Source organism: Aplysia californica, unplaced genomic scaffold, assembly GCF_000002075.1.
Source record: "Aplysia californica isolate F4 #8 unplaced genomic scaffold, AplCal3.0 scaffold00255, whole genome shotgun sequence".
Lineage (NCBI taxonomy): Eukaryota > Metazoa > Mollusca > Gastropoda > Aplysiida > Aplysiidae > Aplysia > Aplysia californica.
Genome location: NW_004797525.1, coordinates 304,673 through 319,016, shown reverse-complemented (window position 1 = coordinate 319,016; position 14,344 = coordinate 304,673). Strand labels below are relative to the sequence as shown.

Sequence of the window (14,344 nt, the reverse complement as noted above, 5' to 3'; positions counted from 1 at the left end):
GCCCCCCCATCCTTTGTGTTTTTTCTATGTATATATATAAAAATAATACTGTCTAAGACATACATGTATCAAAAATAACATTTTTCCTCCTCAGCAATGGGTGACCGTCTTGAACAAATGCGACTTGAAAAAAATGCGACTTGAAAAAATGCGACTTGAAAAAATACAACATGAGCAAATGCGACATGAACAAATTATGTGACTTGAACAAACGTGAGTGTATTTTGCGACTTTTTTTACCTCCCCAGAATCTGGAGCGGGAGAGTTACTACATGATCTACTACGTGGCCCTGAGCACGCTCAACAACCAGACCACGGCAAACTTCTCTCAGCTGGAGGCCGCCGTGCGCACCGTGCCCTTTGACCCCGCCCTCGCCCCGCCCCTCACCCTGGAGGTGTCCGGCAAGAGCACTGCCTGTCTGAACATCACCTGGGAGATACCCAAAGGCCTGGAGGCCATTATTACACAGCTCAGGGTGAGGTTTTTTACCCTTGTAACGTCGATTGTCGATTAAAAGGGCTGTAAGTCTGTCCCCGTCGTTTTGTGCAAGAAAAATTATGAAATTATGCTAACTGAGCCCAAAAATGTGAAATTATGCGATTTTGTTAATTTTAACAAAGAATGATAAAGGAAAATAATCAGAAATTATGCAAAAAATGATCAAATTTGGCTAAATTATGCGGAGTGCATAAATCCACGGGGACAAATAAGTGTCTCAGCTGACTTGTGTCTCGACATGCTGGAATCGGCCACTTGTCAATTTACAGTATGCAGCGTTAACTCTTTTAGCTTTGAGTTTTTTCCACCGTTTCCCGGAGTTTTTTTCTACAGTCACCTAAACCTGGTGCACTATGTCTCATTATAACCACAAAACTTTGCCTCCAACTTCTAAATAGCGGAAACAAAGGCTTAGTTATTACAAAAAAACTTGGTTTGGTAAAAACTTGGTTTGGTAATGGTTTCGAAAAACAAGCAAAAACTAGCACTATATAAAACAAAACATTTGTCATTAGTACTGGACGCTCCCTGTGTCCGATGGGGAACAGGGTTATTACTGCCGGAGTGTCCGATGGGGAACAGGGTTATTACCACTGGAGTGTCTGATGGGGAACAGAGTTATTACCACCGGAGTGTCTGATGGGGAACAGGGTTATTACCACCGGAGTGTCTGATGAGGAACAGGGTTATACCACCGGAGTGTCCGATGGGGAACAGGGTTATTACCACCGGAGTGTCTGATGGGGAACAGGGTTATTACGTGTCTGAGTGTCCGATGGGGAACAGGGTTATTACTGCCGGAGTGTCCGATGGGGAACAGGGTCATTACCCCCGGAGTGTCCGATGGGGAACAGGGTTATTACCCCCGGAGTGTCCGATGGGGAACAGGGTTATTACTGCCGGAGTGTCCTGTGGGGAACAGGGTTATTACTGCCGAAGCGTCCGATGGGGTTCAAAGAGTTGAGTTAAATTGGAATAATCTTTAACCCTTTGATGTGGGTGGTTGGCGGGTGCTCTGATGTGGTTTGTTTCTTCTTTCCTATCAAACATCTATCGTCCTATCTCTCCTTCTTCTTCTTTTTTATGTTTGTTACTCTCTTGTAACACCTCTAATCTTTTGGCACTCATATGACATTATGCTGTTGCAAACGCCGTAAAACCTCTACTAAAACTAAAACCAACCCTTTGAGCCCTGACCTCCTGAGGCTACCGTGCCCCTCTGTCTGAGCTCCTGAGCGATTCACACCTTCGTTCACATCATCGTCAGAATCACATCATCGTCAGAATCACATTCTATGTCCCACTCATGGTAGTTCTCGTCTTGACATTACCAGCATCTTTTTCAGAAAGATCTTCGAAATAATCAGTAAGGCCATGTGTAGTTAACACTGTTTTCTATGGGCATTTTGTTTCAGGCAGGCCAGGTTCAGGATAGGGTGTGGGTGGTTGGCAGGTGCTCTAGTGTGGTTTGCTTTTTCTTTCCCATCCAACATCTATCGTCCTTATCTCCCCTTCTTCTTTTTGATATTTGTTACTCTCTTGTAACACCTCTAATCTTCTGGCGCTCATATGACCTGATGCAGTTGCGAGCGCCGTAAAACCTCTACTAAAAAATAAGAGGATAGGGTCTTGCTCGCTGGTGTACTTGTGGCTAGGGTTCAAAGGGTTACGCTTGTTCATTTGTCTTACTTTTGATGAAATACAAAAATACCCATCTTTCTTATACTGAAGTTGAGATATCTGCAATTAACTCTGTGCAGTCACACAGCCAGCAGTACAAAATACCCCATCTAGTCACCCAGCCAGCAGTACAAAATACCCCATCTAGTCACCCAGCCAGGAGAGCGACTGCAACGGACTTCTCGGGCCTGGCACCAAAAAAAAATGCTCACCTTCTTAATGGTCTAAATTGTGTAGATGATGGCGTAAAATCACCTACATTTTATTTTATTGTGAAGAGCGTACAGCCTCCAGGGAGTGAGTGCTTATAGAAGTGATCTTTGTTATTACACTTAAAAAAAACGAGGAGGGGGGGGTATGTTGTTGGGGTTTTTTTTTGAGTCACTTAAGGTTTTTTTTGAGTCACTTAAGGTTTTTTTTGAGTCACTTAAGGTTTTTTTTTCTCTTTTGTCTCAGGGAGTGGGTGCTTCTATTATTGAAGTGATCTTTGTTATTACACTTTTTTTTAAATGAGGGGGGGGGGAGGGAGGGGAAGGTGGGGGGTTTTTTTTGGAGTTGCTTAAGTTTTTTTTCCTCTTTCTTGTCAGGGAGTGGGTGTGTATAGAAGTGATCTTTATTATTGCACACAAAAAAGTGGGGGGGGGGGATGTTGGGGTTTTTTTTTGAGTCACTAAATTTTTTTGGATAAGTCACTAAAGTTGTTGGGGGTTTTTTGAGTCACTAAAGCTGTTGGTTTTTTGAGTCACAAAAGTTTTTTTGGTTTTTTTGAGTCACTGATTTTGTTTGTTTTTTAAGTCACTACTAAAGTTTCTTTTTTCTCTTTCTTCTCCTCCTTCTATTGCAGCTGTCGGTTGAGAGGCTGGGAGAGGACTCCGGAGACTCCAAGCTGGTCACTCTCACAGAACTGGACGCCACGTCGCGGGAGTTCTCCTCGTGCAGCCTCAGCCCCTACACGCTGTACACGATGCGGCTCTCTGCGCTCAGCGACAGCACGGTCCTCTCCACGGGCTCCGACACTTTCCGCACAGGTGAAGATTTAGCTCATTAGTGATACAGTGAAAATAAAATAGAAGCAACATAAATGTGGTTTCTTAGGAGACTGCTATGAGTATCGTGGAAGGAAAGGAAAAGAAATCAAATGTGGTAGTGCTTGATGAAGCCTACGTGGGATGCTCAATGTTAAAAACAATCAGGATACGACAAATGTAGGTTTTAGGACACCTGAATAGACATAGAGGTCTTGAAAATCTAGCTTTCACTGGCAAAATTGAATACTCGATAAAAAGTTCCTATTCACTCGAGACTCGAACTTGGGTCTCCTGCATGAGACAGGGAAGCCCATAACCGCTACACCACAGATGCCAGTGGTGAAGAATTCAATCATTGTAATAATAGCACATGACATATAGCGGTTCTGGCCTGATTCGAAAACACAGACTCCAATACTTTCTGCACCAGTGCAAATATAGTCTTATACCTCTGTTTCACCGCTACTCAGGAGAAAAAGGTAGTATTATACCTGTGTTTTGTCACCAATCAGGGGAAAAGTATTATACCTGTGTTTTGTCACCACTCAATGATGGGGATAGTTTTATACCTGTGTTTTGCCACCACTCAGGAGAAGAAGATGGTATTATACCTCTGTTTTGTCGCTACTTGGTGACAGAAGATAGTGCTATACCTCTGTTTTGTCACCACTCTGTGGAAGAAGACAGTATTATACCTCTATTTTGTCACCACTTAGGAGAAGAGTATTATACCTCTATTTTGTCACCACTCAGGAGAAGAGGATAGTAAAACTCTCTGTTAGAGTTGGGGCGAGCGGACGGACGGGATCGTTACTCGCGGACGCAAATAGTGCGAGCCCGACCCAACTCTACTCTCCGTCCCTGAAATACTGTACTCGTGTTTCCCCAGGTCACGTTCGACCCCGTACCCCCGTGGCCCCGGTGTTCGTCAACTCCAGCTACACCAGCCTCACTGTGGCTATAGAGCCCGTGGTGCTCTCTGGCGGGCCGGTCACAGCCTATCAGATACAGGTAACAGCAGATTTTTATTTTAAATCTTTATCTCTCTATCATGGGAGGAGGTTTCGATCGTACAAGTACGTGTTCTCTGTAGAGGGGGTGGGTAGTCTTGTGATAGAAAACCCACTATTGCGCTCATATGACCTTATGCAGTTGCAAGCGCTGTAAAACCTTACTACCTGAAATCTCGTTGAATCCAAGTGTTCGTTATTGCAAATATGAGGTTTTGTGCCGATAATTAGAGGCACTGGGCCATTAAAAACTTACTAAAACTTTTTTAATAAACTATGTCGGGGCCCTTTTTTGGTACGAAGTATAAAATTGACAAAAACATCACTTGGTCATTAAATCAAAACAGGTGAACCTATTTTGATAGTTCCTCATCTAATTCAGTTTAAGTGGACTGAACTGTATCTCCCAACAAAACTGTGTATAAAACAGGCTTATCTTTCTTTTTCTTCCTTCCTCAGGTGGAGAAAGTACCGGAAAGGAGGAAGAGATCAGCTATTTTTCCCTTCATGTCTTGGGAGCGTGTCACGGCCAAAGAGCAAAATCACGGTTTGTATTGTTCTTCTACTTACTTTGTGATGTTTGATTATCATGAAACAAAGTAACTAACCTGGTAAACTGATGGTAACGGAATGTGTCTATTCTAATTTTTGTGTGTGATTTTTTTGTCGTAAAGGCCAAAGGTTGTTGTTGTTGTTGTTGTTGTTATCGATCCAGCAACAGCTGGGCTCTCGCCCTTCTGTCCAATGCCATGTAGTGATAAGTGCAGGTCTGCTGCAGTTGCTGTAATGTTCCATAGAGTGTGTTGTCTATGTTAGGTCTCGGAGGGAGAAGGGTAGCTCTGATGTCATTTAGGGCTGTGCAGTGAGACAGGTGATGCTCCACAGTCTCATATGCATAAAGGCCAAAGGAAGAGTGCATAAACTTACAAAAATGCAAAATAAGTATTTGTCATTGGGAACAGGAGAGAGAAACATGATTAACTATCTTCAGTAATCATGTTCAAAATTAGCCATCTGTTTTGGAATACTATTAATGAAGATCACTCTACATTGACAGTGTTGGTCACTTCTTGTGCCTCTCCTCCTCCACCCCATTTAAAAAAAAAAAAAAACTAAAATACCCCCCCCCCCCCCCTCCCCCCTCCAAAAAAAAAAAAAAGAAGCAACAAACAAACAAACGAACAAAAAATATATCTTATTATACAAAGTTTTGGACAGCTACAGACATTTTGTCGTGAATGTTTTGTGGCGTTGTCATTTTTCTGTGTTACATAGAAAGTGCAAGTCCCAAGTATATGGCATTTGTCAATGAAAACCCCCACAAACAACCATTAATAATAATAATAATAATAATGATGATGATAATAAAAATGATATAATAATAGTAATGATAATAATAATAATAATAATAATAAAAATATAATAATAATAATAATAATAATAATAATAATAATACCACTACTACTAATAATAATGGTGGTAATAATGATAATAAAAGTAATAATAATAATAATAATAATAATAACAACAATAATAATCTATTATGACATTTATAAAGAGCTCAACCCCAAATAATTAAGAACACAGGCTCTGAGTATTTACAACTATTGATAACAATATACAAACAGTATATTGTGTTATGACTAGAAATGTAGATACCGTCTAGCATGCACAAAGTAAAATTCACAGGCGGCAGAAATCCTTTCGTTATACCCGAATTATGCTGTACATGTGTTTTAAATACAAAGAATATACATGTAAAAGAAAAAAAATTGTGGACTTGAAAATGAGTATGCTTTGTGTGTGTTTCACTATGTATGTGCTCGACTGTGTAATATAGGAGACATCATGGTGAAATCTGATGGTTGTCAAAAAAATGTCGTGGAAGAAACAGCATATTATTTCTTATATCTGCCCATAGGGCAGTTTTTGTTGATTTTTCTTTTTTAGGCTCAACACCTTTTCTGCCCATTTAAAAACACATTTCTGTGTGGATTTTGCTGAAATACATTGTTCAAAGGCACTTGAAATGTAAATTTGCAGTTTCCAAGGACTCTAAAGCATTGGAAGTCGCTAAACTTTTGCGGCTATTTTCTTGTTAATTTTACCGTGTGTGTGTGTGTCTTGCTTAGGTTTATCGCGTGACAAAAGAGCCGCGGGAGTGCCCGGAACGGTGGTGGCCCAGCTGACCAAGGAGCAGGTGCCGCAGAAGATGGACTTCACCGTGGGCGACGGTCTGAGCTGGGGCGGCTACAACAATAGCGCGCTGGAGCGAGAGGCGCTCTACACCGTCCACTACGTTGTGGTCAGCGCAGTGGGCAACGACACAAAGGTCAGCTACGCCAGCCTTGACCCTCCGCGGAGAACCGTGCCCTACATCCCTCCCGCCCCGCCACAACTGCAGTCTTCTGATGACGACAACGGTGCTTTGATCGGAATTATCGTCGCGCTTATTCTCCTCGTTATCATTATCCTCCTGCTCTTGTTGTTGTACTGGTGGTGGCAGAGACGGAATCGCTTCAATCCATATGCAATTCAAGAGGATGACCCCAGCAAGATTGCGCTTCCGCCATACAAAGACGATTACGACCCAGAGCTATACTGGAGTCACACGTACGACCTCAAAGGAAAACGCCATATCATTGCTGGGCGTGATCTGGTCTATGCGCCAGGATCCAAACCTTTTGTAAATGCAGAAACAATGGACGATCTAGGCATACCAAAAGTTTCTTTCAAAAATGAGTTTCAGAGCCTTCCTCATAAGCCAAGGCGAGCGACAGATAATGCAGCGAGGCGAAACAAAAGGCTGAATCGCTTTCCCCACCTCTTGCCCTACGACCACAGTCTTGTGCAGCTGAGACCAGACAGTAACTCGGACAGCACCTATATCAACGCCAGCTTCATCCCAGGCTACAACAAGACCCCAGCCTACATCGCGGCGCAGAGTCCGTTTGACGACCGAACAGTTCTGGACTTTTGGCGACTGATCTATCAGCGCTCCATTAAGACGGTCGTCATGATCACCAATGTCGTCGAGGATGAGATCGTCAAATGCACGCAGTACTGGCCGGACCAGACCAAGACCAGCTACGGCAACTTCCTGTTCCAGCTGGTGGACCAGAGCGAGTTTGCCGATTATATCGTCCGCACCATCTCCGTCACGCTCCTCGGTGAGGAGAACTCCAAGATCGTCAAGTTGTTTGAGTTCACGTCCTGGCCTGACCACGGTGTACCGGATGACCCCATACCATTACTGGAGATGAGGTACAAGGTCCGACGCTACCACCACCAAGACCCGGGCCCTATCCTCGTCCACTGCGGCACTGGGGTGGCCAGGACAGGCGTCTTCATCGCGGTCGATGCTCTCATCGAACAGTACGCTAACGAGGGACAGGTCATGACCTTTGACTTTGTGAGGAAGATCCGGAAAGATCGGCCGTACATGGTGCGCACCTTGAAGCAGTACGTGTTTATCTATGAGGCACTGTTCGAAGAGTTCCACGCGGGGGACACGCTTATCGACTTTGACCTGAAGGAACGCTACCACAACTGGACACAGAGGAACCCGCGAACTAACTGCACCTACCTCCGGGATCAGTTCCAGCTGCTCGACTCGTTCACGCGCGGCCCGCGCAGAGACGAGTGTAAGGCGGGACTCCTGGAGGTCAACATACAGAAGAACCGCTACCTCGACGTTCTCCCCGCGGAAAAACACCGACCCATTCTCATCTCCCCGGGAGGTCTCAACCCGACGGACTACATCAACGCTCTCTTCGTCGATGGCTATCTGAGAAAAAATCAGTTCATCATCACGCAGACGCCTCTCCACACGACCATCATCGACTTCTGGAAGCTGATCTACGACCACGACGTCCGCACCATCGTCATGGTGGAGAACTTCAAAAACGAAGACGACACCTGCGCCGAGTACTGGCCCAGCGTCAACCTCAAACAGTTTGAGCCATTCTTCATCGAGACGACGGCCGTTTACCAGCAGGACAACATCACCATCAGGAACTTCAAAATCTGCAGCACGGACCACCCGAGTCGACCAGGGAAGCTGGTGCGACAGTTTCAGTTCAACGCCTGGGAGCAGCCCAATCTGACGCCCCAGTCGAAGACCTTGATGCTGGACCTCATGGACATGGTGTTTAACTGGCAGGAAGAGTCGTGCAAGAACGAGCGGCCCGTGGTCGTACATTGCCAGGATGGATCTTCCCACTCGGGCCTCTTCGCGATCCTGTCCATCATCTGCGAGAAAATGGAGGAGGACGAAGAAGTTGATGTGTACCGCACCATAAAACACATCAAGAGACGCCGGCCGCAGTTCATTGCTGATTATGTAAGCACTTTGTTTTTTGTTGTTTGGTTTTTTGGGGGGGTTTTTTCATAGAATTTTTTTTGTCTACAAAATATTATGTTCTAGGTATAGATCTATACCTGTCAAGTAAAATGTAATGTCTCTTTGACAGTAATCTTGTGGGCTCTGAGCATTTTTTTAGAAAATGGAAATGCGCAGATATTATTGTTATCATTATTATTGATTATTGGTATTATTTCATTTCTATTATTTTCAATTATTATTGTCATTATTGTTGTTATTAATATTGTTCTTCTTCTTATTATTATTACTGTTATTGTTATTAGTATTATTGTTGTTATTTTTGTTTTTATTATTATTATAATTATTATCACAATTTCTAATGACTTACCACATGGTACCACTCTCAAAACTTTGAATTTATTTCCTTTCCCAGTAATGATTTGTGAATATTTTTATCAATGACTATCAACTTGTTAGTTCTTCTGTGTTAATCAGAATGTCTCTACTGTATGTTACTCTCTAGTAAGGCCTCTCACCTCCGACACGTATATTATTATATGACCTATTTGTGTTGCAAGGGCTGCAAAACTCTTACTAAAACTGAAAAATGCACGATCCCCCCACAGGGGCAGTTCCGCTTCTGCTACAAGTCTGTGTGGGACTTCATGAACCTACGGATGCCGGGAGGAACCTTCACCGACTCGCTGGGTCAGACCAAGATGGACAAAATGTACGGAGTTGCCTCCCTCAGCCTCAACTCCTACCTGGGAACACGATTCGACACGATTAACCTGCAAGACACAACAGAATTTTGAACAATCGCACCAGAAACATGAAAAAGGCCACACAGATATATAAAAAGAACCCCAAAGAAATATGAATAAACACACTAGATGTACGGAAGATGCAAGAGAATTATGCAAATCACCTCATCATAGTTATGAACAGCACACACCAGATTATGGCAGATACAACAGATATTCGAAATACAACTGAAATATGGAAAAGAGACAAAACAACAGAATTGTGAACAGAACCAACCAAACAGAACAAAACGTGAATAGAACTCAACAGAACTATGGACAAACACAACAGAATTGTGAACATAAGTCAACAAAATTATGTACAAATTAACAAAATACAACAGAATTATGAACATAAGACAACAAAATTATGTACAAATTAACACAATCCAACAGAATTATGAACATAAGATAACAAAATTATGTACAAATTAACTAAATACAACAGAATTATGAACAGAATCCAACAGAATTATGAACATAAGACAACAAAATTATGTACAAATTTACAAAATACAACAGAATTGTGAACAAAACACAACAGAATCCAACAGAATTATGAACAAAACACAGCAGAATAAAACAGACTTATGAACAAAACACAGATGAACGAGACTGACCAAGGTTATAATATTATGAGTAAGTCTTCAACGCAAAGAAGGCCATATTGTGTGCACTTACATGTACAGTGCAAATCAAGTTACTGTGATATTTCTTGTATGTGGTTGAGAATCTTTTAAATTTTAACTCTTTTTTTTTATGCCCATGTGCCAGTATATAATATTAGAATATATCTATATTATTACAATATACATTTTACAGAGTGATACTTCATGAATGTTCTAAAAATCTTCCTGAAGGAAATTCCAGTCTCTGTTATTATTGCATATAATATATATCTAGATTCTAGATACTGACTCGAAATATGAAGCAAAATGTTGGGCTGAGCTAGCTGTTGTGGCTTGCAGAACTACTGTGATGGTACGTGTGTCACGACGCAGTGGAATCAGGCGCTTGTCAGTTTTTGGGCGTATGAAGTTACTGGTATAATCGCAAAGCTTGTTTATTTGTCTTGCTTTTGAAGAAAAAAGTACCCGTTTATCTTGATTAGAAGTCGAGATATTTGCCATTGAAGGAGATGGAGGTTGATGGTGTCAGAGGTAAATGTAACAAGAAAATGCCCACCAAAGTTTGGTGACTTCCAAAGCTTGAGTGTCCTTAGAAACTGAAAAATTACATTTTTTGTGTCTTTTATCAAGGTTTTTCAGTAAAATCCACACTGAAATATTTTTTTTTAATGGAAATTTTTTTAAAGATAATGTGTTGGTTTCTTTGGTTTCATCATTTTTACAAGCGCCAGATTTCACCACGATGACACACATACGAATGATGATCTTTGGGACCAATACGATGTATGTGTGATACATTCTTCAGTTCAGCGCCTATTGAAGACAGAAAGTGAAGTTCACTCAAACGGAACACTAGTAATCCAAAAACAGTGGTACAAACCACCACCCCCCCCCCAAAAAAAAAGCCCTGAATTGTCCTTCTCTATTTCATCAGTCCGTCTAAACCAAATACATGATTAAGCGAAAGGAAATCCTGCTGTCCTGCAGATTTCGGTTTAAGCAGACTCCTCTGTATATAGCTTCTCCATGATGCTTTACTTTCACATTTTGTTTAGGGCTCTTAACCCTATCTGTACGTCCTGGGGTCATTTTGTACCCCCTGGGTTGTATTCTTCACATTTTAGAATTCTTCAAGCACGAATACCTCTTTGAAAACTTTTCAGTATGCTATGCAAAGCGTACGGATCGGATTAACGAGTAAATTTCCTCTTTGGAAAGTGATGGTACAGAGTTCCCCACGTCGTATGGATACGATTGTAAAACACGACGTACAGATAGGGCTAATGTACAAAAAAAAAGTAATGATTGTGTTTACTGATTGCTTGAAATAATACGATCTACACCTCTAATTTTCTTTTCTTCAGAATATGTAGTTTGCTGTTTCTTAAAAATGTTAAGTTATACATTCTTTTTTTTTATAGAATGCATACTTTGCTGAGGACTTGAAATATTTATTTATGTCCACTCATTTCTTTATAGAGTGTTTACTTTACTGATCACCCGAAATGTCAATTTCTACACTGCTTTCTGATGGGTATACTTAACTGGCTACTCGAAATGTCAAGTTCTTCATTGTGTTTAGTAGTTGTAGTATACTTTTGCTGATCACTTGAAATATTAAGTTCTGCAGTTTTCTTTACAGAGCATATCCTTGGTGCCCCAAGAAATCCACTAAAGTCCGTTTTGGGTAGTTTTTACATCAGAGACATACGACTAGTGTTTGTTATGTGGTTCCTATCGGAATTATGAAAAGCAAAAACATTGTAAGCCATGACCATAACCTTAAAATGCATTTTAGTGATGTTGAAAGTTGCATCTTTGATAGAGCTTTGAGAGGGTGTAAAAAGCGAAAAGTGATCAAAATTTGGACTTAGTGGATTGTTTGCAGCAGTGACGATATTGGCTGCTCAGTGTAAGACTCCATTATACGTCACTTTTCCAAATGGTGCATGCCGGAGTCTTACAATATATAGTCAAAATACTTGATTGATAACTTAACACTTACAGTACTGTCAGCGACTTTGGTCTCTAGGCTCAAGTATGCGCTCACTTCTGCTGGTGACTTCTGTCAATGACGCGACCAGGTACACTAAAGATAATTAACTCTTTGCCGTCACATCTTGCCGATCGGCGATGTTTACCGCCTGGTTTTTTGGATTTTCCCAAAAATGTCTTTGCCTTTGATGGCAGAGTGTTAAAACAGCGAACTGACGCTGTGCACTGAAGTAAATACCAAAGGAAGTCACTCTATATGATAGCTGAATGGTTGATGAACCTCTCTGAATTTTTCAAGTGATTTTTCTTGGGCTGTCAAGGTTTTTTTTAAATTAAAAATTCTATCAAGGCTGCAGTGTTCTGAACTGGTGGGGGGGTACTTGAGGGTTTTTGACTATATCAGCCTTCAGTACTGTAAGTGTTAACCCTTCCAGCACCAGCCATTCCTATGCCCTCCCTAACCCCAGTCCCAGCCAATACAGCAATATTTCAGAAAAAGAGGCATGCATTCTAAAAAATGATAAAGTATTTTTGTAATGAGGTTTAGATAATAACATCCAACAATGTTTATATAGGTAAATGAAAAAAATAATACGAAAATTTACGTTAAATTAGGTTCGCTAATTTCGAAAAGTGTGAAAATTCGGTATCCCCCCAAAACTGACAATACACGCTCTTGGGACGATGGGAGGTACAAGCGCTGCTGAAAATATATGCGCATGGGGCTGGAAGGGTTAATTAATTGCTGGCTGCTTTTCATTGAGTGTTTACCTTTAATTTTATTTCTTGTTTCTCAATTCTGGCCCAGTGGTTTCCTTACTGATGTCAGCTGATGTGGGGGAAGAGTCTGAGGCTATGTACATGGATGAGTGAGGGGGAGAGATAGAGCGGAGAGAGTGAGATAGAGCGGAGAGAGAGAGAGAGAGAGAGAGGGAGAGGGAGAGAGAGAGGGAGAGGGAGAGAGAGAGAGAGAGAGGGAGAGAGAGAGAGAGCGGGATAGAGAAAGTGAAAAAGAGAAAGAGATAGGGAGAGAGGAAGAGAGAAAGAAGGAGATAGAGGAAGGGATGATATTGAATAGAATTTCTGGCAGCAGTAGATTAGAAAATCTTGTATAAGATTATTTGAATTTGAGAGCAATTTTCCTCCACCTTCTTAGGTAACTGGACTTTTTTTTTTTACACTTAATCCTATTTTCTTAATATATTCTAATAGTAATAGAATTACTGTTTTCCCCCCTGTCTACGTATTTTCTTTCCTTTTTCTTCTTTGTTCATCTGCATTATTGAGAGCTGCTGATTTTCTGGATAAATTCAGAAATCCAGATTTTTGTAAAAAGTTGTCCAGACTTTGCCTGAAGACATTAATTATTTTTTTGTCTTTTGGAATAATTATGTTCCGTCCTGAATTCATTTATTTATTTTTTAATTTCTTTGTGTATGTCATATTTCACTTTATGTTAAAATAGTCTTGATGCTAAATGTATTCAATAATTATTATTTGTAAATTTTGATTTCCCACTTGCGCATTTCTACTGGGTCAGAAAAAGTTCCAGAATTTTGTTTGTTTCCAGTTCGTATCTCTGGTTAATTAATTGTGCTACTCTTCTGTCTCTCTCCACTGTACCTTGTGTAAAAAATACACCATAGTTTCAAATTATCTCCCTTTTGTGTGCAGAATTTCTGTGAGCATTCATTTGTAATGTATTTTGTGCCTCGCTCAGTGTGATTTACCCATTTTTTGGTATAATATTTTAGACATTGCCTCTATTTAATTAGCGTCAGGTGAGTAATGATGCTGTGTCTGAGTCTCGACACCTATTGAGAATGTCGAATGTGTCACTGCCTTACTTGTTGATACCTGTTCTGTTTTCCTTTACGATTTGAATGTTGAGGCAACAATCTGTCCCCGTCGTTTTATGCAAGAAAAATTCTGAAATAATGCAAACTAAGCCCAAAAATGTGAAATTTTGTGATTCTGTTAATTTTAACAAAGAATGATAAAGGAAAATAATCAGAAATTATTCAAAAAATGATCAAATTTAGCTAAATTATGCGGGGTGCATAAAACCGCGAGGACAGAACAATTTGCTGAGCATGCTACACCAGAATTCCTTACTTGCCCGTCTGCTGGGACATTTCAGTGACCCACTTTCAGCAGTTTTTAAGGACCCCCTAGCAAGTGTTGAGTTCCTGCCTTCTGTCGGCATCGCTGACCGTTTATGAAGCCACAGCGCCAGAAGAGAGAGAGAGAGAGAGAGAGAGTATTCCTTTCTTGTGTATTTATTCACTTGAACAGGTGGCTTCTTTGATGTCAATATGTGACCCACGTGCACTTGCATGTACAGTGAAGTCTGCTTAAACCAGGCAATGGCAATCT

At 41.1% G+C, this 14,344-nt stretch overlaps 1 protein-coding gene across 1 annotated transcript in view; it reads left to right on the top strand.

Moving 5' to 3' along the window:
* LOC101863110 (receptor-type tyrosine-protein phosphatase F) overlaps positions 1-10,465 on the top strand; it is a gene marked incomplete at its 5' end in the record, with an annotated part of 43,477 nt that extends 33,012 nt beyond the window's left edge. The window contains 6 exon segments of the mRNA XM_013083809.2: positions 249-476; positions 3,024-3,207; positions 4,097-4,218; positions 4,677-4,764; positions 6,350-8,559; positions 9,168-10,465. Of these exon segments, the coding sequence (XP_012939263.1) occupies positions 249-476; positions 3,024-3,207; positions 4,097-4,218; positions 4,677-4,764; positions 6,350-8,559; positions 9,168-9,356 (3,021 nt within the window).
* Between the last annotated feature and the right edge of the window lie 3,879 nt (positions 10,466-14,344).